The sequence below is a fragment of the Aythya ferina genome (assembly GCF_964211825.1).
Source record: "Aythya ferina genome assembly, chromosome: 13".
In the NCBI taxonomy this organism is placed as follows: Eukaryota; Metazoa; Chordata; class Aves; order Anseriformes; family Anatidae; genus Aythya; species Aythya ferina.
Window position 1 is genome coordinate 6,035,018 of NC_140311.1, and position 24,717 is coordinate 6,059,734.

Consider the following 24,717-nt stretch of genomic DNA (forward strand, 5'->3'; position numbering starts at 1 on the left):
CCTTAGTCAGGCAATGACATCAAATTCCAAGCTTTCATTGAGCTTTTACCCATTCTCTCTGCCACAATCGATATGGGGAACTGACTGCAGTATGAACAGGACTGTGTTGGCGTTATGCTCTCTGGAGAACATTTTCTGGTAGAAAGGAAGAGGAATATTTAAAGCATGCATAGGAGCCTCTTCAAAATTCTCTGCAGCTGTAGTTTGACAATATTACACAGACTGAAATGTTTGCTTATCAGAAAAGCTGAAATGTTTAAAGAACATTGATCTACATTTCTTGTCAGTTTACTGTCTCCATTGGCACAACATTTGGAAGGATTCTGATTTTATCAAATGGTGAGTGCCTCAGACTCGCATCTGCAGTGAATACTCGGTTACCTCTTTTTGAGCATTGGAACAATAACTCCTTCCCACCTAAACACTTACAGAATGTGAAACATATGACAGATCTGTGCAAGTTGTTCCTATTTTCCACCTTATGTTATAATGGCAACTGCTGCCAATCAGCAAAACAAGGAAGTATGGAAATAGCAAATTTCTTTGAATGCTACAGATTTCCTTAATTTCCTGCAAATTAAGTACAGGCACTGTTCAATTGTTGACATTTTTCAATACTGAGATAGTGTTGGTGTTAGTGACACAAGATGTTTAACCGCTTATATCAACTTGATGTGTTTCATAAATAAGCTCTGCCAGGTCACGTGACTGTTTTTTTGGTGCTTATCCAACCCTGTCCAGAAGTTGTGATAAAAGAGTCAGATGGAAAATTTCTATCGGAATGATATTTTTTTTTAAGTGAAAGAAACATTTTTTGTGATAGTTTGCAGCAGCTGAATTGCTGAGCAAAGCCATGATAAGCAAGGGCGTAGATGGTTAAATTATGTAGGACTTGGCAGCTGACTTTCAGAGAGAATTAGAGAACCAATTTAAATTTGGACACAAAATAGTAGTCCTTTCCTTTCCTGTGGTTTTCTTTTGTATAACCCAATGTGACTTGTGATAGCATTGCTTCCTTTAAAGCTGAGAAGCTGTGGTCTTATTTGGTCTTAACTTGTGGGTGCCTTGTTGCTGTGTAAAAAAGTAGTTAAAAAAGTAAAAAGTAGTTAAAAAGTAGTTAATGCTTAAGAAAATGATGGGGGGCAATGATGGAAGTGTTTCTAATTTTATTACAGTAGTTCTCCATAATCTGCAGAAAACATTGTCTGTTTCCGTCTGCTTCTGAGCAAAGATTTAAAAGCTGAGTGAGTTGCCATGTTACTTAAGACTTTATTATTTTTTACAGATAATACTCCAGAGCATTTGCTAGAACATTATGAAGTATTATCATAAATGATTAAGCCCAACTGTAATTGTCAAAATATGTGAAAAAGCACATCTGGCAAGGTTGTTTTATAACAAAAACTTTTTTTTTTTTTTTTTTAACAACTCAGTAACTCAAAATGGAACCTTCTGACAGTGCGAGGCTCTGTTGCAGGATATCTGTGTGGTTCCCCGGCTTCCCCTAACATTGCAGGCATTCTGCAGATGGTCTGATCCATGAAGTATGGACCTGAGCTAGACTAGAGTAAGTCTGATAGATGGAATCTAGGAAACAAGCACATAAGCAGAAACCTTGTAGGCAGTCAAATCTGGTTTTATTAAGCCAGTTTTAGGTAATAATTTTTTCGTATATTGATTATCCTAACTAGTTATGGCTTATTGTATCTGTTGTTTCTATTCCTTTTTTTTTGTTGTTGTTGTTGTTTGTTTTTTTGTTTGTTTGTTTCCCTTTCATATTAAGTAGTTAGAAACACTGTAGTTTCTAACCTAAATGTGTTTATGGCCAATTTGAATAATTCTTTCTTGTGCCAATATTAACCTTCAGGTGAATAGTTCTTTTTCCCTTGCTGCTGGCTAGCTCTATGATGAGAAAGAGTGAACAACAGAAAAAAACCCTTCTCAACTCCCATTTTGTGAGGTTATGCAAACCATAAGACTCTTCTTTCAAAATAAATTTTAATTCCTTCAAACATACTACTAATGTAGATTAAATTTATTTTTCTTGGCTGGAATTGTATACATTACTGTAGACAAGGCCTCACTAGTACTGTTTAAATACCTCTCCTGGTTTAATTTTTCACTGCTGTAGTGTATTACAGGCTTGTGAGCATTCCGTGACTGGACATTAGTTCCAAAGTTTTTCCTCTCTGTTTCCCAATAATGAGATGTTATTCTAAGTCTCCTATAGCATTATCTTAATAATACAGCTGTCAAAAAGAATATCTCATAAAGGCGATTTGTGATGAGATTGCACTGGGAGGATGACTGAAATGGGAAATTCCTAGCTCTTGTTTGTTCTGGGTCCCTGAGATGCAGTAATCACTGCTACCTAACATCTGCCTCCTGCCATTTTTTTCTTTTTGCTCTTTCTGGGAAGTTGAAAACATTTTTGACAGAATTTCTCCAACATTAATATCTTCAGCTTAATCCAAGTCTGATTGTGGAGGTCTTTATTGGATCTTAGTATTCTTTTACCATGTTTCTCTAAAATGATTTTGACCACAGGTGATTTTGCACTGTCATTCCCATTACTTCTCTACTTCTTCATGGTATTAGTATACAACAATACCCTACTATCATACTGTATCTTTTAATAACTGTGATATGCTTATAAATGCCATGCTGCTGTGCTGTAATTATCTCTTATTCACATTCTGTATGAAGTTGTCCTTATTTGGTCAGGCAGGACTCATTTTAATACTTATTTTTTTTCCTGTTTAACCCCAGTTAAGGTTCTTCAGCATATCAGACTAGAGCATTTTTATTATCTCTGAATTTCTTTGTGTCTCTTCCAATGTTCTTTCACTTCTCAACCCCTTCTATCTTGTGTAACATCCAAAGAAAATGTGTAAAAGAAGACACATTTTTCCTGTTCACTCATCTCCTTATTTTTATTTTTCTACAGTTTCACTTGTGGTAGTTAGCTGGTATTTGTTCAAGCGTTTAAAAACCCTTAAGTGTGTGTAAATAGTGTTTGTTTCTTCTTGCATGACTTCTGCTAGAAAGAATCAGCAGCTGAATGTTTTATAATTACTTAACTCCTCAGGAGCCAAAACAAAATTAGATACTGTATGTGGTAGTGATGTTATTTGGTCATTTGTTTTGCTGTATTTGATACTTAACCTATTTTGCATATTTTACCTTTAAAGAATATTTCAAATAGTACTGAAGACATGGGGTTGAATGATTTACTCATTTGCCTTACAAAATCTGACTCCTCCAAACTGTTTTTGCTGAGGACAACTATATTGTTAAATCTGTTGCTGTTCTCCTCTGCTTTAACTGTACACTGTGAGGTGAACATTGTTGACTTTTTGAGAGACTTTTCACAGTTTCTGTGCAGAGGGGACACAGCTGAAAAACCCCATGATGCATGAAGTGATCATCACTTCTCTGCCTAGAAAGCCTGTGCTCCAGCTCCCAGTCCAATCTGGCAGTGCACGAGCGTGTGTTGCTAAGCAGTGCAGTTAGGCATACTATGTACAGAGGGGGGCAGTGAGGATTCAGCAGCAGGTTTAAATTATCATTTCTGAGCAGCTGAATAAAATCTGGGTCTGGAAAGTATTGACTACTTTAAAAACAAGTGCTTTTTCACCTTTACTGTTCAGTGTTCATTGTTGCTATCTTATGGTGCAGCTGTCCAGGTACCTCTTTAGGCTGGGCTTTCTATCAAAAGTAATTAAAAAAAAAAAAAAAAAAAAAAAAAAAAAAAGGGGGAAAAAATAAGAAGATAAGAAGATATACCTTAAGGAATCCAAGTATTCTGCTGTACCTGGTCTGCAGGTCCCTGCTCTAGCAGTATATGGCAGTATTTCAGGTAGTACAGGCTGGCTTGTGGAAGTAAAGTGTGGAAGGGGAAGATGCAGGGTGGAAGGCAAAGTGGGTGGAGTGAGCAAGTTGCGTAAAAACAGCCATGCAGGGTCAGACTAAAGGGCTGCATTGGCTGCTATCCAGCAGCTGTCAAATAATAAAAACCTACAGAAGAACTTGGTGAGCAAATATATTAAAAAAAAAAAAAAAAAAAAAAAAAAAAAAAAAACTCCTAATGAAATAGGATGAAATAAATGATTGTGCAGCTGTTTTTTTTGTTTTGTTTTGTGTTTTTTTTTTTTTTTTTAATTTATCATGTGGCTACATAATTATTTACTGTACTACACACTGAATATGGGTTTACTTAGTTCTTGTAAGCTTTCCAATAATGCTGCTATCATAATGCTTTAGTTCTTCAATGTACTTTTTGTTATCTTCACAAAACCTATTGACAACCCAGTTTTTCACATATTGATCTGAGGTACTGAGATTAAAGTCAGAAGTGTTATCTAGTACCCAAGGAGAGAAGTATAGGACCTTAACTTTAAATGAACACTATTTCATAAAATTTTGTATATTCAGAAGATGGTTCCTCTTAAATGCAGATTCAGGTAAGAGAGGCATGTGCTTCTGCCAGTCAGAATACATGTATCCCAAGCAGTTGACTGCTTACAGAAATTTGGAGTGACACACCCACTGTTTCAGCAGAATCTAGCTCTTCTGGATGACACTTGGTTGCTTTTCTACATCTGTATTTCCTGTGTATTTCCCTCTGTCATTCATTTTGTTTGCCTTCTAATGTTGCAGCAGATGATCTGGAAAGTCCAGAAATAAGAGCTTCCTGGTCTATATGCTCCTCCTTTTAGCCAATGACTGTCTGTTGAGTTTACTGGACCAAATACGAAGTTTTTAAATATAAAAACTGAAATGACATATACATTTACATGGGACTAATTAATACTTGTTCAGTAAAATATCATTTAGAAAAACAGTATTTCATGATTTTTACATTTTTGGCTTGCAAGTTTGTTTTTTAATGTAGGGAGAGGGTGGTGTTAAATTGTTGACATGTGCTATGTACTTCTTTCAGGCTTTTGATGAAAGCTGAAATGGTGTGTGCTTTTGGATGCGTTGAGGGACTCTGGAAATTTGATTCTTCTTATGTGTTTAAGATTCTTAGCGAGAAAGGTTGATCTGATATTTGTCATTTTGAAACTGATTCCTGTATTCATTGTGTCTGCTGGTGAAGAGCAAGTCTGTGGAGATTATAACTAGCGCTATACTTTTGAGAGAAGGCTGTGGTACTGCTTTACTTTGAGGTTTGGATATCACTTGTTAATATAGGGCTATCAATCTATTTATGAGCCTGCTACAGACCATGTACAGATATGTATGAAGACCTCAGAAATTATTTATGATGCATTTACGGCATAAATAGCTAAGCTGTCAACTGAGATTGTAAAGTTCTTCCTCTACTTCTGCTTTGTGCTTTTCATTTAATATGGCTTTGTTCAGCTAAACAATTCATAATTAAAATAGGAAATGATGGAAACTTAGAAACAAACCAATCCTGTGATGGCTTTTAATAGCTGTAATAAAATATTGAGAATATAATGTCTGCCAGTGTGTTGTAGATGCATGGACTGTCTGTGACTGCGATCTTATAGCTAGTTAAGAGTGAATTGAGATGGAAAGGAGACTTATGGAAATGAAGGGAGAAAGACTTCAGAAATTTTGTAAGGCTTGAGCTTGAAAAGAGTATTTTTCATCTAGCAGTTTTGGATTGGCAGCCTGAGATGTAATTCACCATACGCTGTTCCCTGTAATATTACACTTGTGTGTCCCTGTAGTGCCTTAAGTTAATACAGTTAAAAAGAAAAATATATGTGGTTTGTAAGGAAAAATCATTCTCAAACCAAGAATGTGACATGGTCGGTGTGGCACATGGCAGACCTGCCCAAACAGATGTGCATTGGAATAGATAGGAGGAGCCATCACAAGGTCATGTCAATTCTTACACTAAGGATAATGAATTCAGACTTCTGGACTGTACAAGTGACAAGATAATTTGATACAGTTCCCCCCTCACACCAGTCAAACATTTTGTCCAATTGGTAATGGGAGAGAGTTTTAGAATCGCATCACAACACAAGTAGTAGTTTTTCATGTGACTTTTCAGCTGCAACTTAATCATGGCTGCCGTATGTCTGCTTATTCCCCTATCAGTGTTATTTTTCAGCCCGAATATACTTTCTCCAGGTACATTTATGGATAGCAATCATAAGGGCTTGCAGCTGTCATGTTGGAAAGCTAAACAAATCAGGCTGAGATAGACTCCCCATTCTCCCCATCCCACTAGGTTGGCTCTGTGCCTATTCCACAGCAAATTCATCTTTCTAGAACACAAGTGATCAGAATTACATCCAGTTTCCAGATATTAAAAATGAGTACATTTGCTGATGATTACATTTGCTGTTTCCACTCTCACACCATGCTGGTGTCATGTAATGTCTTGTGATAGCCTGCACTATGGAGTTCCTCCCCCTTTGTCAGCAATGTTCAGCTGCTAACAGGTTGTCACAAAATTCTGCACAATACTAATAATGATGTATTTCTATTGACAGAAGATGGCAAAAAATGTTTCTGTGAAGCACAGCCGTCAAGCTAGACAATCCTTTAAGTGATAAGAAGAAATAACTGGCTTTTAATTTCTTGCTCTGTAAGATAAAAATAGTTAAAGGCTTAACTTTGTCAAGTAAAAGAGTTGAGTCTTTTTTGGTGTTTCTTGGACCACACAGAATTAAGAAACTGCTGAAGGAAGGAGACAGAGCAAGGAAGACAGAAAACAACACCCTGTTTCCTCCAGCTTCCCTGCCAAGGAATGATTTCACACATTATATAGTGCATGAGAATTAGACCAGAGAAACTGTTTTATTTACTAACTTCTGCATGAGATGTTTTGCTGGCAATATTAAATGATCTTTTTCTAGACATAGTCTAAAAGTTTTTCCACTTGGAAGATTGGCATGAGAAATATAATAACTAATTTTTTACTGATTTTATGGAGACTGTCAGTGCAAATGTGAAACTGGAACTAAATGAAACGCGTGATGTTAACAATAATTGTGATATATGGCACAACAAAAAATTTGGTATTTTGTTTTGACTTATTCTTCTAAGCCAGCCTGAACCTCCTTAGCATTTAGAAGTTTGTTGAAAACCTCCTGATGTTGACCTCCTGAAAACAAAACCAAAAAAACTATCATTAATACTCGTAACTTCTGAATAGTTTTGAAATGTTGACTTTCCCTCTTTCACTAGTTCTCTGTATTGTTTCCAGGCAGATTTTGGATTTTGGCAAAGCAGAGATGTATATAAATATAAAATAAATGTTGGGTTGGGGGGTGGAGAGAGAGAAACAAACAAAACACCATAATATTTGGCAACTTCAAGGAGGCTTGGTGGGGATCTTACACTGCTGGGACAATGCAAATATTTAGTTCTAGAGTTCTGACCTAGATGTTGAAACAGTTAAGTTGGACTATGGTGTTCCTTGTACCATGCATGAATTCCTTGGGTTCACACACTCAAACACTAATTGAGTTGCTTGCATAATACTGAAAATATCTGTATTCCTTTTTGGTCATTATAAATACCGTTGTACTTTGTTCTCTGATTCTGCATGAAGGGGGGCAGCATAGGAACCTCACTTGAACATAAAAACTTTATTTGTGGTGGGAATGACAAGACCCCTTGTCTATGGGCCTGTATCCTAAAGCATTATCTCAAAGTCTTGGGATATGACAATACACAGAAATTGTACTTTTGCTTCGTGCTAAGCTCAGTGCATAAATGAGATATTAATGGTGACTGAAAAAGATAAGATTTGAAATACAAAATGAAGCGTTTGGCTCAATATTCTTATATTAATCTTCATACCAATGTAAATGCTGTATGTTTAGAACAAAATTGGCTACGAAAACCTGAAGTAATAACAATTTTTCTCACATACCTTATATATGATTGGCTTTCAGAGATATTTGCAGAAATTTTAGCTAAAGGGCACAGTCAGAAGTGTTGTTAACAAATTTGAGCATTCACTAGTTCTTTTTTTTTTTTCCTCAGTTTAATTTGGTGGTAAACACTAATCACTCCCATTTTACCATCAATTTCACTTCCACAGGCATGAGCCATTCACCAAATACCCACCTAGATGTTAGTAAGGCTGAGACTGTGAGTATCACAGGCAACCTCCTGTAATACATGGTCGAGGATAGCAGAAGGGATCTGTGTACTATATTTTCTCCAAGGTAACTATTTTTATGTGGACATGAGAAACCCGGATTTTGCAGCTTTTCTGTAATGTCCTGTGGAGGAAGACCAGAAAGTTTTAGATGCATTTTGTTCCTCTAATAGAGATCAGGTGTCTTGCAAAAAGGTTTGTTAGCAGTTTTTGTTTTCTAAGTCCACCTATATTATCTAAATATGCTATATTATTTCCACATGTGCTATAATATATGCTGTTATACAGCTTCCCTTTCCCTTCCCTGGACTCTACACAACATGGAGGGAGAAACAGTTTTCTAGAAGTGAAAGCTTCTGCTCAGGGAGAAGTTGTAAGCACCTGAATGTACATACATACATTGTTATCCAGATAGGTGTACCAGTAACTATTCAGCCCTCCCCTGTCTGGATGTCTCTGTAAGGAGTAGTGTTTTCCAGCCTTCAGGAAGACTGATGTTACAATACAGCAGTTATTGCATTATGGCCTTTTGTAAAGGAAAGGGAGTTCTGTAAAGGAAACATTTTACAGTTTGGAGATGCAGTGAGATGAAAAATTAAGGAACTATTCTTTTTTATTGTGGTTCTGTAAAATCCCAGAGACCGTATTTTCCTCTGCTGTATTCCCTTAAACACATATAGTATACATCACAAATTGAAAGGAATTTATATGGGAGGAGACAATATGGCTTGTACAAGATTCATATCAGGATAGTTTCTTATGCAAAAGAAATTCTCCAGTGACCATTACCAATCAATTACCTTGGGTCACCTGAGTATTTGTGGCCAATGCTCTAGCAAAACCAAGACTGTTATTTCTCAAATATAGACATAGTTAACTAGAACAAAATCCCTTACTGTGGCTACTTTAACATCCCAAGTAATAAAAAAAAAAAAAAAAAAAAAAAAATTGTTGTCTCCATGATTCTTAACCTAGATTTAGTGTGCTGCAGAGATATTTCTCTGACATGTTCAATGATAGCAGAAAAATATGTGGTGGTGCATTAAAAGCTGTAGAGCAAAGGAAGTTTGGAGAATTTAATCAGAGCCTTAGGCAAGAAGAGGATGTGTAACACTGATATGTACATTTTGCTTTTACTGTAGTTAATGAAAAATGTTATGCCAACACTGTTTTTTGTCCCTTATGGTTTAGCAATGCAGAACCAATCCTTTTTATTCTTTGTGTTTTGTGTTTTTCTTCTCTTAATGTTACTTAATCTGTAAATAAAAATGTTTGATTTCTGTCATTTCCCTTGGCTATTTTGCTTTAAATGGTGCTTAATTGTTTTCACTTGAAAGAAATGGTGCCAGGTTTAGAAGTTTGATATATTTTCATGGATTTTGTTTCGAGATTGTCTTTTTTATATGTTTTTCCTTGACATCTGTTGTAACATTAGGCTTTTCAAACTTAGCCACCATCAGTCTGAGAGGGGTTGTTAGTGAATTGTCAGGTTGCCACAAAGGCAATGTTTCTTTTCATTCTCTAGCAGCTCTAATCAAGACAATTCATTGCAGTTAAATACCTCCTGTTATTGCACAGGTCTTCAGGAAGACTTGAACGAACTGCATTGGTTTTGTTGGGAGCAATGGATGCTTATGTTTCTAATTTTTCTTGTGTGACTGCTAACTTCTTTCTCTAATTTTTAGAAAGGGCATTTAGAGGACCATTTTTGTTCTCTAGTTGACTACTCAGTACCTCCCTCAACTTTATTGGGTTATTTTCTTTTTCCATTTCTTTGTTTGAGTACAGATGATGTTGCTTGTACTTCACATACTGGTACATTATTGATCAAAGTACAGAGAATACACAAGCATTTGAAGTGAAATTGTATGGATGCAGGAAATTAACTGTTGTCAGATGCTTACTGTTTTCTATTTTTATTTCAAGATATTTATGTTGTTTCCACTAACACCATCTTAAAAATCTGCCAGTTCCCACTTATCTAAGGAGTGATTTATGTTTAAAATTAGCTTTTATTTTTTTCTCTAATGTTTCTCTTGTAGGTTTTTTTCCCCCAATCTCATTCCCAAATTCCAGATTTCATTTCCCTTAAAAATGAACAACTGTTGTCCTACCCTGTTGTCTGTTTCAGTAGGATGCAGTCAAATTTACTTATAGCTAATTAGAGAATATTTTTCAGATTGTTTTCTCCTTCATAGCATAAATCGTTTTAATTCTAAAGGCCACATTCACCTCTTCTCTAGAGCACTGAGACCAATGAATTGACTGCTCCTGAGGTTATAGTTCCTGACCTGAATAAAAGAGCAATAAATCAAAGCATGTTCGCTGGCATTGAAGCAGACTCCAACTGTGTGGAATCAACATGCCTGTTCCAAATTGTAATTTAACTAAAAATAGCATAGTTTAACAATTTGACAGTTGCAAACTTGTAGGCACACTGTCCGTCTTGCTATGCCTCATATGTTCTGTCAAACCCGAATCTTTTGAGAATAAAACAAGAAAATTGTTAAACATCGATTATTTATTTATTTATTTATGTATTTTTCTAGTTGTGCCCATCACTGCCCTCTGCATCAGAAAGCACAATATAAATAAGGATTTTACAAAGGTGAAACAGAAGAGTCCTGTAAGGATGGGATTTTGGATCAGTATTTCCCTTCATCACTCCCCTTCTCTGGACCTGTCTTATGTTTTAAGGAAACAAACAAACAAAAATTAGCAACTGTGTTAGGATTCATTACTTCTTACAGGACTCACAATGTAACAGCTTCTGTTTCATGCTGTTGGTTGGAGAAACGCAGGTGAAAATTTCTACTGTATTTTCTCCCACCAGGATTTATCACCCAATTCATATTTCGTCCAAGCTCATTGCATGCTTTAGTGTTTGCTGAATTTAATATTAGTCAAATTATTTATCCTTCAGACTTTCATAGACTATATGGGCAGGGTAGAGTTAAAAAACATATTTAAATGCTTACATTAATTATACAGAAGTTTCTTTACAGTGATGAAAGGTAAATAAAGTAAGCATGTAAACTTTGGTTCAAATTTGTTAGTAATGCCCAAGTTAACTATTTAGTCAGCCATTTCCCTGCCAGAAAAAGTATGTGCTGTTATATATTGCTTTAATGCCAATTAATTGCTCTCTGCCTCACAAAATGCCTGAGGTTGAACCACACTTTGCTTCATCAGAATTCAACACTGTTATTGGTCTATGGGGAGAAAAAACAGGAATTAGAAGAGACAAGAGCACTGGGGAGCAGTAATCTTTTATTTATGTATAATGCTGTACATTTCCTAACTGTACTGTGAGTTTTCCTTCTAACTCTCACTAATTATGGTGACTGGCATGTGGCATGTGATGGAGCCTCAGGAGAAGTGGGATACATACAGCTGTTCAGATCTGGCACATTGCATTTGAGTTTGCATTTTCTGGCAGGCCAAACTTTCTTTTTCAATGAGAGAAACAGGGATGTTGTGCCTTGCTTCCAGTTGTCTGTTGCACAAAAGGAGAAAAGGAGACTTTATTAGAAGGAGCTGAATTACTTTCTGAGTTACCCAGAGGATTTGTGCACACAGAATGAGAACACGGGCTCCAGACCGGTTGCATTGAATTTTCAGAGGTCCTTGCTCATATCTGTCTCCCACATATTGCTTACCCTGTATCGTAACTGGTAAAAATAATGATGGCTACATATGGCATTAAACACTGAAGAATATACTTACGGCTATCAGGATTTCTTATTGGCATCTTTGTTCAGACAAAGGCAAAGAGGAAGAATATTTTCATATCATTGACATTACTTTTTCAAGGTGCTAAAATACTTCCATCATTTTACAAAGTGTGTATTTTCCAACAGTCATTTCTGCTTCATCATTAGTAATTTTGGGAGCTCAGGCTGAAGCCTTCCTATCTTTTAAATGTGTGTACCTGAGGAAAGCGGTAATGATATACCAGACTTGCTGCTCTTGAGGCTACGTTTATACCCTTGCTGCTCAAATTGAAAGTAAGCCAAATAAATTCTTTCCCACTCATGGGGAATATGTGTTATCCGAAGTGCAAGACTAGGGGAAATGTGTTAATTGTTTGTCACTTCATCATTTACAAGACTCATTAAAGGAGATAATGGTGATGCTACAAATAGTGACCTGACAAAATTTTGCAGATCTCTAAGGTGGCCACTGCATTCTTACTATATAGGTAGTTGTATTTTGGGTATTAAATCTATATTTATTCTATAAAGATGTAGCCCATCTACCTATAATCCAAGAAAACCTTTCTTTGTTTCCAACTTTTTCCCATCCACATGATGTTTCTATGCAAATTTTCAAAGATGAAACCATGGATACAGCAGATCAGAGGACTACAATATTACAACTGGTGAATACACTACGTCCTCTGTGGTGGTATCCCATTGCTTTGTAATTTTCATTTTGCTATTACAGAAGATGTTTTAAATATAGCAAAAAATATATATATATATTTGTTTTCTGTTCCCAAGGCATCAAAGAAAAAAGTGCTATTTTATTAAAATCTGTTTGCTGCGAAGCCTTTTTTTAATAACTCTTTCAAATGGAGTACCGGGATATCCTTCATCCTTTTCTCTATTGGTTTCTTCTTACTGTAAACTTAATGGAAGCACTCAGGCTTGTAGAGCAGAAGAAGCCCACAGGCAAGTGACAGAAGCATTGTAAGCTTCAGGGAGCAAGTTTAACAAGGATAATTAAAGGGGTGATCAGTTCAGGGCACCACCAAGTGCGAACAATTGATGGACAAATCTCTATAGTCTGTCTCTAGATGAACAATCTATGTATGAGAGAAGGCCTATCACCTGGTTGGGGGGCTATCTGTATTTATCAGAGGGGAAGAAAATAGAGCATCAACTGCAAATTAGTGCACACAGTAAACCCATGTGTTTGCCATTTCCTGCTCTAGGTACAATTTTGGTGCTCTAGGTACAATTAATTCCATAGATTATTTGAATAGATTACCTGTGGTTTAGTATATTAGCTGCGGTTTAGCCTCAGGTTTAAGATCCAAACTGATGGGGGAAGCTGAATCCAGAATATTCAACTGCTCAGACTAAGGCCTGATTGTATTTAATGTTTAAATTGGGCAATTCTGTGAAAAATTAGGAGTGTACTAATTAAATTAATACAGGCCTTCAGGTATGGCTAAAAACTGACTGAACAAAAGAAACGGAAGAGTCATTTTCAGCTACTTTAGATGTCTAATCCAGGTTACCACAGTAAACAGGAATGCTCGTGCTGGCCCAGGCAAGCCAGTGGGGCTGAAAAATTTCTGCTACTTTTGAAAGCCACACGTTTAGGTTGGATTGAAAGTGACATTGTTACCGGGGTGCAAGCAACGACCTTCACCAACTGTTGCACCTTTGTCAAAGGACAGCACTAAGCCTAATGCTAACCAACTATGTTGCTGTATGCTGTCACACCGCTGCCACTTTCCACATCTGAAGCCACTGTTACACAGGGACTCTCTTTCCAGGTTGCTGATTGCACACAAATAGTTTCAGCCTCTTGTCTTCAGAGGGCTCTGCAAGTCAGCAAAATGGGTTTGAAATGTGTTTGTGATGCACCTGCCTATGCTGCAGGGTTTCTGGTGATCTACCGTAGGAATATATATACATGTTTCTCACCTGGGGTTTTAATGGAGTTTATCCAGAATATGTAGGAATCGTGCTCTTCTCACTCTTCCTCCTACCTGATAATCCCCAGTATACAAAAGTTTTGGGAAGACAGGGTTGTTTGGCATTTTGTTGTGTGTTTGTGTGAAGAGGACTGCAGTCCGTTGGAGTATGGTACAGCTTAAACATACCCAAGTTACAGAAATCACTGGAAATTTCAGGTGATTGTGGTTCTCAGGATGTGATTTTGGTTGGTTGGTATTATCTTTTGATCAGTTATGCTTACTGCAATAGGATTCTCCATGCAGTTCAGGTCCAGTGCATTGCCAGGTCAGTAGGCTACCAGTAGTGCTATTTTTACATTTGTTTGATTTTGTCATTAATATTAAAGCCAAAGAGGCTAAAATCACCTCTTAGAACTACATGATTTCAAGTTGTCAGTCAGTTTGTTTTTCTGAATTCATGACAATAATTTTTAACATTTCTTAAAATCTGTGTACTAGCTATTTTGGACAATTCCTTTTTTGATGTTAAAAATAACTTTTTGAGGAGTACTGTCTTTTCTATTACGTATGAACCATACATTTCTGTGCTGTATGAACATTAACAGATACACAAAAAATATTTGCATGTACAGAAGTCTATCCAACCTGCAAACTGTGGTTGTCACTTACACCTATGTACTTGAAATCAGGTGGTTAATTCATAGTTATTTTTTTTTCATGGTGAAGTACATTGTTTATGTTCATAGTTGTGTATTTGTACTTCATAATTCATAATATGTGTGTGTGTGTGTGGTATTTTTAGTCCTACATGAATAAAGCTTCCAAGTAAGGATTTAATGGTTTGTGTAGATCGTACCTTTTATTTTCCTGAATTTAGCATGGTGTAAATACTGTGGGGCTCTGTAAGCCCATTGCTGTGCTTGCATACCTTTGGGACATTGTACATCTGCATGTTGCATTTTTCCTGCCTAATCTGTCCTTGGGTTGGAGGAGGAATGCTTGGGGAGGAGTGAGAAGACAGAGAACAGTGCTCAGGGTGGAGTTAGGCCAGGACACCAACCTTACCAACTGGGTTGTGTAGGAGCTTCTGATTCCTGAGAACAGAAGGACCTAGTTTCTATATTTTACCTAAAAGACAGAGCCTCTGGTATGTCAGGGCCCCCTTTAAAGCCATGTGAAATTATCAGTAGTAATTTAGAAAGTCATAAATAGGATTGTTGTCACTTGCTAAATACTTCATAACAGAGCCTCAGGGAGTTGAGAAATCAGAATTTAGAAGTATCTTTGTTCTCTCTATAAGCAAACAGGAACAGCTGTTGAAATGCTGCACCCAGAATCACAAAGCACAGTAAGAGACAATTTCTTCCTTCCAAAATACTCTCAAAGTGTGTTGAAACCTGGTGGGAAGAAGGGGAGAGTGATTAGATCTCATGTTCTCCTTGAAACGAACAGCTAAATTTATCTTCCCCTTTTTCAAAGTGAATGTGCCAAAAAGGGACCAAAGATTTCTAATTTCTTTACGTATGTTTCATGATAATACAGAATAATAAAGCATCTCTTTAGAAGGAGAAAGCACAGATTTTGGGAGAGAGAGAAAAAGAAGGTAAATGAAAGGCTAAAAATCAATTATATTCTGCTTGTCAATACAGGGTTTCCTCCAGGCTTTCTTTGCAGTCCAGCAACTGTCTGTGTCCTGCTGAGGCTCTCCATGATCTGCCCATAGATTCCTAGGGGAGGGAAGGCTTTCCTCTTCCTCTGAGGCTTGGCTCAATGTCAATCCCCTTCTTCACCCCAACATTTGGGTTTCCCTGGCTCGCTGAATCTGAGCCTTTGCCAGTGCTGAGCGCACAGGTGCTGGGGCAGAGCTGCCGCTTCCTAGCTGAGGTGCAAAGCTCAGAGAGAGGCTGTCCTTGGGGGCAGTGAGCACAGCCTTCCTCCCCTTGCGCTTACTGACCAGCACCACATGCAGTTCTGTGTGCAGTCCAGTGACTTGACAGATCAAAGTTAGGTCTGGCAAGATAAGGAGTGACAAGTGCAGAGGTAAGGTCCAGTACAGGATTTTCCAAAGATTCTTGAAAAAGTGACTGGAAAGATGGTGGAAATAATTAAAGGGTGAGGAACGGGTGTGGAGAAGATGTTTTGGCATATATTATTTTCAGGCATTAAAAAAAAATAAAATCAAAATATCCTATGAGGAATTCAGTGACATCAAATAAAATATTTTGAAATAATGGAAGGGAAAATATTTTCATTGTACTGTACGTAATGGGTGTTTATTGCACAGACCAGGGAGGGATTTTTTAGCCTGTGCTCTCTGTGGTCTGTAAGCCCCAACAGAGAAGTCTTCTGCTCCAGTGCTGTGTAGAACTTGCATCCATTTCCAAACCAAAATGTTAACGGTTTAATAAGCATTGGTAAAGCTCAAAAGCACATTTGCTATCACTGGAGATAAGTACACTTTTGCAGTATTTTGAGAATTATTGACCTGATGTTTGACCTGAAGGAACTGTGTGTCTGAAAGCTTGTCTGCTTTTCCTAGTAGCATCATTTGGTTTAATGAAGTACATTACCTCGCCCTGCAAACCCTGCTTCTCTGAGATTACTTGGTGAAAAAATAAAAGAGAGAGAGACAGACAAGGAAATCCTAGATTTCACTGGGACTGCTCCTCTTTTGCCAGTAGTTCATTGCCTTAGGGCTGAAATTTAAATGATCAGAAATACAGCTTTTTAATTGTCATTAAAACAATTATTGAAGGATGACTTACCAGTCTAGTCAAAGTCAAGATGTTTAGAAGAGCCACTTCCAAGCAAAGGCAGAGGAGGTCCTGCCTTGATTAAGAACACAGGTGAAGATAAAGTGTAAGTGAGCTTCTTCCAAGGTCCTGTTCTTGAGATGGTTTAACTTCAGCATGATGGGCAGAGAGGAAGGGCCAGATTTTCAGAAGTGTTCTGCATTTTGGGTACCAGTGCATTATGAAAAACTGTCAAGAAGGTGAAACAATGATATTATTGGAGGTCCAGCACCAGTTTTGTGTTCACAGCACTGGAAAATCTGGCCAGATCTAATCTGAGCTGCACTGAGAATTGTCAACCCTAAATAACTTGAAATGACTTTCAGCCAGACAGATTAAAAGTACATTTCCCAGAAAGCCAAGAGTAGTGAAATAGGCTGTTTCATTTCTGGCCATGTCTGTGTGGCGCTGAATTTGTGATTATGACTGGAAGTTACTGGGCTTGAATTGGCCTTGTCATTAAAGTCTGACCCTACAGTTGGAATATGAACTAACGAACTAATTCCAGACTATATTTAAGTCTGCTTCTTGTGAGAAGACATTCATATTTCTTCTCCCCTGGTTGCTCTCTGGAGTTAAGAAGGGCAAAGTTCTTGAACGCTGACAGGTCGTGCTTTGTCCTTTGAGTGCTTAGGAAGGAAGCACGTAGACATCTTTCAGAGTGCAATCTTCTATTTTGATGAATCCCTGCTGATCTTTTATTTGATCTGTACCATTTGGGTATAGATTTTTGTCTTGTTTAAATGTGTTCTCCCAATAATACAATACAAGCTATGAGATCTAAACTTCCTGCTCTCTGGTGACCTGGGCATTGGTAAGTGCTGTGTGGAATAAAAGAACCTTTCTGCATTTTGGAGAGCAAACTGTGTGAAAAAAATATGGAGCTTTGGGATTGTTAATTATTAACATTTTAAATTATTATTTTTTAATTATTTACTCTGCTTACTGCTATAATAGCAGCAATGTCCTTATATGGAACAAGTGTGGCTGTAGGGGATTTAGAACGTGCTTGATTTTGCTTTTGAGCTTGACAGCCATTTCTCACTTTTTCTAATAATGACAGTTAGCTAGGGAAAATGAAGAATATTAATAGATTTTTAGAAGGCTATGTTTCCAGACTAAAGATAGAAAAAGCTTTAGCAGGAATTAGGAAGGAATAGATGAAAGAATTATTCCTGATTTCTGTTTCGTTCTTGTTTGCAGTGTTTTATTTATACTGTTGTGTTTTATTTTGTTTTGTTTTGTTTTTAATGTAATAAAAGAAAAAGTCTCCATCATGATTTATTCTTGCAATTTTCCTAGGCTTGTAGGATTGTACCCTCCTCCCTCTCCTTCTTGTAATAACCAGTCACTGTAAATCCAGCTACACAACCTCTGAAAATAAAGGGGGTTGCAAAGGAGAACTGAATCAACCTTAAACTTGCATGTTCAATAAATAAATAAATAAAACCTAGACAGACCAAGCACAGGGCTGGTGAAGCTCTAGGAATATTTGTAGCATGTTATTGCTAGACTAGTTCTGTCTGAATGTGCTGCAAAATAGACAATGATGCTTGGAGCTGATCGTTCTTTTTAGAAAGTAATGAATTTCCCTGTGAGTGTTTGGAGTTTTTGGCTATTTTTTTTCCACATTTCCTCTTTCATCTTAGATTTTGTTTTTCTGTTTGTTTGTTTGTTTTAATGTTGAACTTGTATCTACACTTCATCTAACAGACTAGAGAACACAGCCCGTTTTTCTGAAATATGATGGTGTTTGCCACTACCCAAATTTGTCTTTGACAAATCCAATAGTTGTGTATTCATTTTATTTCTGCTGCAGTATATAAATCCAGCAATAATATTATATTTATCTTTTTCTTTCCATCTTCTTTTTCTGGTTAAAGAGAAGAGTTGGTGTGTAAAGATACAGTATGCACATTATTGATACTGTGATGTGGTGACACTTGCCACTATTTCAATGAATGGATAAATGGAATGAGAATGAAAGTTTCTAGAAACATTTCTTTTTCCTCTCTTTTTTCATTTATTAGTCTTTCGAAATATTAATTAGTTTTTTTGGCACTGCCAGAGTACCAAGTGGTGTTTACTGAAAAACGCTTCAATGAGCAGAGTTCTGATGGGGTAGTAAGTGTCCTTGGGTTCAAACTGAGCACTTTCTGAAAGGCCAGGGGTAGGGGTGGTTGTTTTGCAAACCCAAAGTTCTGTGCATTTACCAGAATAGCCAGAATCTCCTTCCTCTTATGTTACAAATTTACAACATAAAACTGATATTAACAAACAGCAAATGACAATATGTACTGCTCTTCAGCACGATTCAAGTAAATGTGTGGGATTGCTAATTTCTACCTAGATGAAGCCAGTATGTGCTTGTTTTGGTTTAGGAAGGAAACATTGTATGCAGTAGTACACTGCAGACTGTTAGTAAAATTTGGTACCTCCAAAATACTATTTTAAATCATCCCCATGTTCATAGAAAGTGCAATTATTTTACAGTTATTCAGCCCGAGGTGCAGGAAGTGGTTCATCTAATTCCTTTTAATAGAAAAGTGCCCCTACCATAAAACCGCAAATTGCTCATGCTATTTGACAGTGATAAAGAAGCAATTGCACAGAGCATGAAGAAGAAACTCATTGCTAACCTTCAAAGAATATCCTTATGAACAGGGCTAAGTTCATCAGTGGGGGAGCTTCTACCAGCCTAGCTCTGTACCCAAGATGTGGATAAGTAACAGATTTTGTTCAGGTGGTCTCAATCAGGAAATGATAGGGGTACTAGCATAGGAAAAGGTTTCTTTTTTTATATGTTAAAAAAGTTTGGTACTAAAAATACTCTGGTGGACAACTGAGATTGAGTTTCTAAGAAACATTTTGAGTCCTGCTGTACAATTAGTACTTGTTAATGGTTAAGCATAAACATCCCTTTTAGGGCCTTTTCCTATTGCTGAACTAGTAAATACAGAGAGTTGAAAGCTGGAATGCTTACTTTATTTTTTTTACCAGTATCAGCTAATGTTTTGTAAAGAGAAAATAATTGATTTATTGATTATTTATTTACTGGCTTGGAATTTTTTTTTGCTTAGCATTTTGTGGCATGATGCAGATACCCTTTGAAAGATGGAGAAAAGTAAGAAACATTTGATTTTCTTTAGAGTAGGCACCATGCATCACATTCTTCAGTAAGGTCTGAGAAATATGTATCTGTAGCCTGCCATGGCTCCATTCTAAAATTTCTGTACAGTATCAGTGCACTACAGTTTCTTGTGTTATTATACTAAAATAGAATCTATTGCATAGCATTCAAAAGAGAAACATGAGATGTAGAAATGACTTCCAGCCATTGATTTGGTGCACTTAATTAGATGCTTTCCAGATAACTGAAGTGGCTGGTACCTCCTTCAGCTTTCTGTGCCCTCCTGTCATCCTCTTCCCACCACGTATATGAGGGACTGTGTACTGGGACTTCTGAGCCACTAGCTTTGGCTGGCTTGTCAGCTTCATTGCAGATGGGGGTTTGTTGCTGTTTTGTTTTGACTGCATTGGGCTTTGTCTTATAGATCAGGATTACAGTCTTGAATAATTCTTGCTAGTCATGTCAAAAAAAATTTTTGTAAGATCCAGTATACACATCTCTTATCTGGCAGTACTGTGTCATGTATGACCCAAGTATTTTTATATTGATGGAGTATGGCAGGAAAATTAGAAGAAACTCTGAGCCAACCTCACCCCACCCCACCCCCAAGACAGTGCAGACAATAATCTTTTTTTCTAATCACTAGGATTTTTCTTCACATTTCTGCAAAAATGGTCTGCATCCTAATGTGCTATTAGTATAACAGGGAACTCAACACTTTGCTGGATCTGGTTCCCGTTTCAAGTCTTTAGTCTTAGCTGACATACCCATATATCAGCATTCATCATCTGTTTCTTGTGTACTCATCTGCACTTAAAGAGCTAAGAAATATGTTCTTCCTTGTAAAATTTCATGTCATACTGCAGTCAAAAACAACAACAACAACAACAACAACAACAAAAAACAGTAGCTCATAGTTTTTGCAAGTAAACCACTCTGGTGGTATTGCAGTGAATGCTCCTCTAGGGGAGAAAGGGGAGAAACTGAGTAGTGTTACCAACTGGAAAAAAGCAGAGAAAACCAAGTGAGGAGCCATCTTTGTATACAGCTGACACTAAAATTAGTAAACCTTTTAAGTAGCCTTTAAGTCCTTTTTTTTTTTTTTTTTTTTTTCCTGAGATGTTTTCCTTATTCCTCATCTGCAGCTGAAACGTTGAAAATTACTTAGTGTTTGGGAAAACTTTAATGGACTTTAGTCAGTGACAATGAATTTTTTTGCTGTTGAAATGTACTCCCACCATCTATTCTGTTTTATCCTGATTTCTTTGAAAACACTTTTCCTGTCTCAGGTTCAAGTGTTGGAATCGGTAACAATTTTACGCTATTTGCAAATGCAAATTTGGTTGCAACTTGGTTTTATCCCAGTCATCAGGAGTTGCAGAATTAAAACAACACTGTTTATGTGTCTTTAAGGGATTGAGACAGTTTTGAGTTTGCATCGCTGTTTTTAATGTAGAGAGAGAGGTGGAATTTTCACAGGTAAGTGATTTGAAAGGATAACAACAGAAATAGATCTGGCTGTTGAACCTGTTGTGTATGAATTGCATTGGATTTGACCTGAACTGGAATACTTCAGTTAAATGAACTGTCATAAAATATTTAGGTTTCTTTGTTTTGGCATGCTGATTTCGAGGAGCTGTAGTCAGTGACTGTACTCTGCCAGGAGCTGTGCTTCCTGCCTGTGTCTCCTGTGGTGCAGCAGCATTGCTTTATAGAGGGGTGTGGTATGGTCCAAGTGTTGGGTGCAAGGAGAATTTCAGGAAGATTAATCTAGGCAGTGGGCTGGTCCCATGGAGATTATGGACATCAAGAAACCCAATGAACAATTTCTGCAAAGCAATGTGCTGCAGAGGGAAAGGCAGCTTAATACTGAACTGAGTCAGAACAAAGTATTTTGCTTCAAGAATGCACCACTGCTTTGCCTAAAATATTGAAAATTTAGTATTTCTAAATACTATGTCTCAGAACAGTGGTGAAAAGTAGTCAACTACTGATACGTTGGAATTTCTCAAGGGACAATCATTTGGTTATTTCCTTAATTCTGTTCTTTACACATAGTATGTAATTAAGTTGTAAGATACCCCTGAGATTTTGATGCATAAGTTTTGTGCCTGTTACAAAGGAGGCAAGTGAAACAACCTGCCTGGCATCATTACAGCATATTAGTCAGAAGCTAGGATACAGTGACTAGAGCCAGCCAACAACATTTCTGCATAACACGAAATTCTGTTTCCAGTCGTTCTTTCTGTAGATATACATACAGCTGATGAATGAAACCAAAGATGTTTTCACCCAAGCAGTGGATGCTGCCATACATCTGCCACACAAAGTGTTAAAGTACTCCACTTTTCCATCCCTCTCAACAATATGCCTGAACTAGACTGTTGGCCAGCAAATAAACTCTGTGATTTACCCTTTCTTCTATTTATAGTTTTGTTAGAATGCACTTTCCCTCATATTTCAAATATATGGAGCATCCTGGTAATTTTATGCTGGTGTTACTTGCATAACTGTATAAACTCTGGCAAAGTTGAGTGGTCAGATCCTCCTCTCTGATGGCACAGCCTGTACTGATTAGGGCACTGCAGGCACCAGAGGAAACTGCATAAGAAGTCAGTCAGCTACCCATTGTGCTGGATGGCTCAGGCCTACAGCGTAATCCTTGAATACTGCACCATCTGGAGTATTTTGAGGGAAGAAAAACATCAGAGTTGGGGCTGGGATTGGAAGGTTCATCTCACCTCAGGATATTCCCGAGAGAGAGATGTTTATCTTTGTTGTCTTGTCCTTTGTAGACTTCAGGTTTGCAGAGATCCCTTCTTGTCAACAAGAAGGACACAGAAAATTGAATATATGAGGAGCATAAACATAAAAAAATTTAAAACACAATATGTCCACCATATTTGTAGAGCATAACCTTATTCTCCTTATCCTGTTCCTAGGGAGGAAATCTCATCCTCCCTGCACAGCCTGTAAACTCAGTTGTCTGTCATTTCTGGCTTGGACATTTCTTCAGAGCTTCATCAGCGTGATTACTGCTCCATTGCAACATTATCAGCTTCAGAGAGCTTGCAGATTTTTCTAGGCAGAAGCACCAACAATCTTCAGGCCATTTTCATTTCTGGGTCTTTATGTGCTGTCCGTTTCAGAAATATGAAGGACATGGAAGAAGTGAGTTTCTGAGATTAGGATGTGATAGATAACAAGAGTCCAGTTCCTCATTCTTACATTGTGCTTCCCTGTCTTCTGAGGGCAGAGATGCTGTGTCTCTTCCTCCTCATGAGAGGAAGAAGAAAGAGAAGAGAATTTTTTTCCACAGCTTTGGATTCGTAGGTGTGCTCCTCCCTTGTACTCAGCACTTCTTCAGTCATGAACAGGATGGGGATTAGACACCTTGCACAAAGGTGGTCCATCTCAAATCTATGGGACGAATAAAGTCCTTTCTATCCTAGTATCTTTAAACAAGATTTAAAGATCCCTTCTCTACTAGTGCAGTTTAACTTAATGTAGGTTTTTTGTTTTACTTGGTTTGCCTTGGTTGTGTTGTATGGTTGTTATTTCTGTTTGTCGGTTTATTTTGTTTGTTTTGTTTGTATTAAAGCACAACACTTCTAATTTTAAGCATCTCTTACAGAATTTTAATTTTATTCTGAAGTCCTATATGGGTTGCCAGAAGCAAAGTATTCTCAGAAGGGGTATTCTCATCCACCTATTCTTGTAACTTTATTGATCAAGTCTGCCCTTCAACTAGCCTGGACACTATAAATACATAGTTTTTACTTTTACCCTTTCTGCATAATACTTCCTGACATGTTAACAGCAGGTAGGAATCTAGGTATGTGCCTTGTAACTCTGTCTTGTTCCTAATGAAAGTTATTAAACAACAGATTTTGAGGGAATCCCAATATACTGACATTTTACAGTGCAATATCAGAAGTAGTGTCCTTGGGCAGAAATACGAAATGGAGCCTCACACTGACTGGTAGGTAATCTCATTGCTTCCTTCTGCTGGTCATACGTAGCTAGGCCATCTGAAAACAAATCCTACACATGCATCATGTGTACTTTTTTCATACACAGGGCTTCAAACCTTCCTGTACTCACATGAATCATGTTCATAGTATGCTGATGAGTCTCTAGAGCCATAAATATGGGCTGAGAACAGTATTTGCCCCTGAAGCAAAATGCCAATTGAAAACCTGATTTAGGGCTTCAGGACTTGACCTTTGGTATACAGATTTTGCCTCAGTACTGTTACAGAGTCTGGAACAGCTGTGCCTGGGGTTTTAAGTGAAACAAAACAAGAAACAATCTTTCATAATTCTGTGGTGCCATGGAATAAATAAGTGGATGTTTGAAGCTACCATTTCTCCTACCGGGACTTAATATTGGAAGGTTATTTTAGAAAATGTTTCCATTTTATCACTAGAATTCTTTGCTTTTTTTGTTCCTTTCTTTTTCTCTTCCCTCACTCTCCTCCCCACCTGAGGGACGGGCACATATGAATAGTATCATTCATAAGTGTTTCACCAGAATTCATTAGAGCAAGGCTGAAGGTTTCATTATTCTTTAAGGGTGCATTAATAAAACTACTGTACGCTTGGGTTTTTTAATACTATATGAATTATTCTGACAGTCAGTTTGCAAAGCCAACATATCAATCATAAAATTAAAAATGTAGTAATACAAATTAGTGTGATTCAGGAGCTGTAGAACATGTGGAACAATAGGCTCACTGTTTGGAAACTAATACAGATATGTCCTTCAAATGAGAAAAGATAGCAAGCAGGAAAATGCAAAAAAAAATTACAGTGACTATATCTGGCTTCCACAAACACATCTGTTTCCATGTATCAGATACTATTATGTATGCTTTGTCCAGATCTCTATTATCCTTTCTGCAAATATCCTGGTGATCTTTAATGTGTAACTCCAACATTCATTTGCAGGATGAGGTATCATTTGTGAATTGCCTGATACAGTGCTTACATCTAAGCAGAAGGTAGCAGCAGCACAGAAAAAAATCAAAACAGATCTTCCCACAATTACT

The 24,717-nt window shown here is 37.3% G+C and overlaps 2 protein-coding genes and 1 long non-coding RNA gene across 35 annotated transcripts in view; 1 reads left to right on the top strand and 2 right to left on the bottom strand.

Annotated features, from left to right (window-relative positions):
• Positions 1-24,717, top strand: part of LOC311443752 (uncharacterized protein) — a 319,792-nt gene that overhangs the window by 140,192 nt on the left and 154,883 nt on the right. The gene's annotated exons all lie outside the window — the stretch shown is intronic.
• LOC311443868 (uncharacterized protein) overlaps positions 6,960-24,717 on the bottom strand; it is a gene marked incomplete at its 5' end in the record, with an annotated part of 58,796 nt that continues 41,038 nt past the window's right edge. Inside the window, 2 exons of the mRNA XM_084534442.1 lie at positions 6,960-7,090; positions 8,062-8,219. Coding sequence (XP_084390568.1) covers positions 7,048-7,090; positions 8,062-8,219 — 201 coding nt within the window. The 3' untranslated portion in view covers positions 6,960-7,047. The remainder of the gene's footprint in view (positions 7,091-8,061; positions 8,220-24,717) is intronic.
• Positions 14,522-22,459, bottom strand: LOC311443755. The gene is made up of 3 exons (XR_014697484.1): positions 22,409-22,459; positions 16,511-16,726; positions 14,522-15,142 (listed from the first exon to the last, which is right to left on the bottom strand). It is a non-coding gene; the product is annotated as an uncharacterized lncRNA (long non-coding RNA).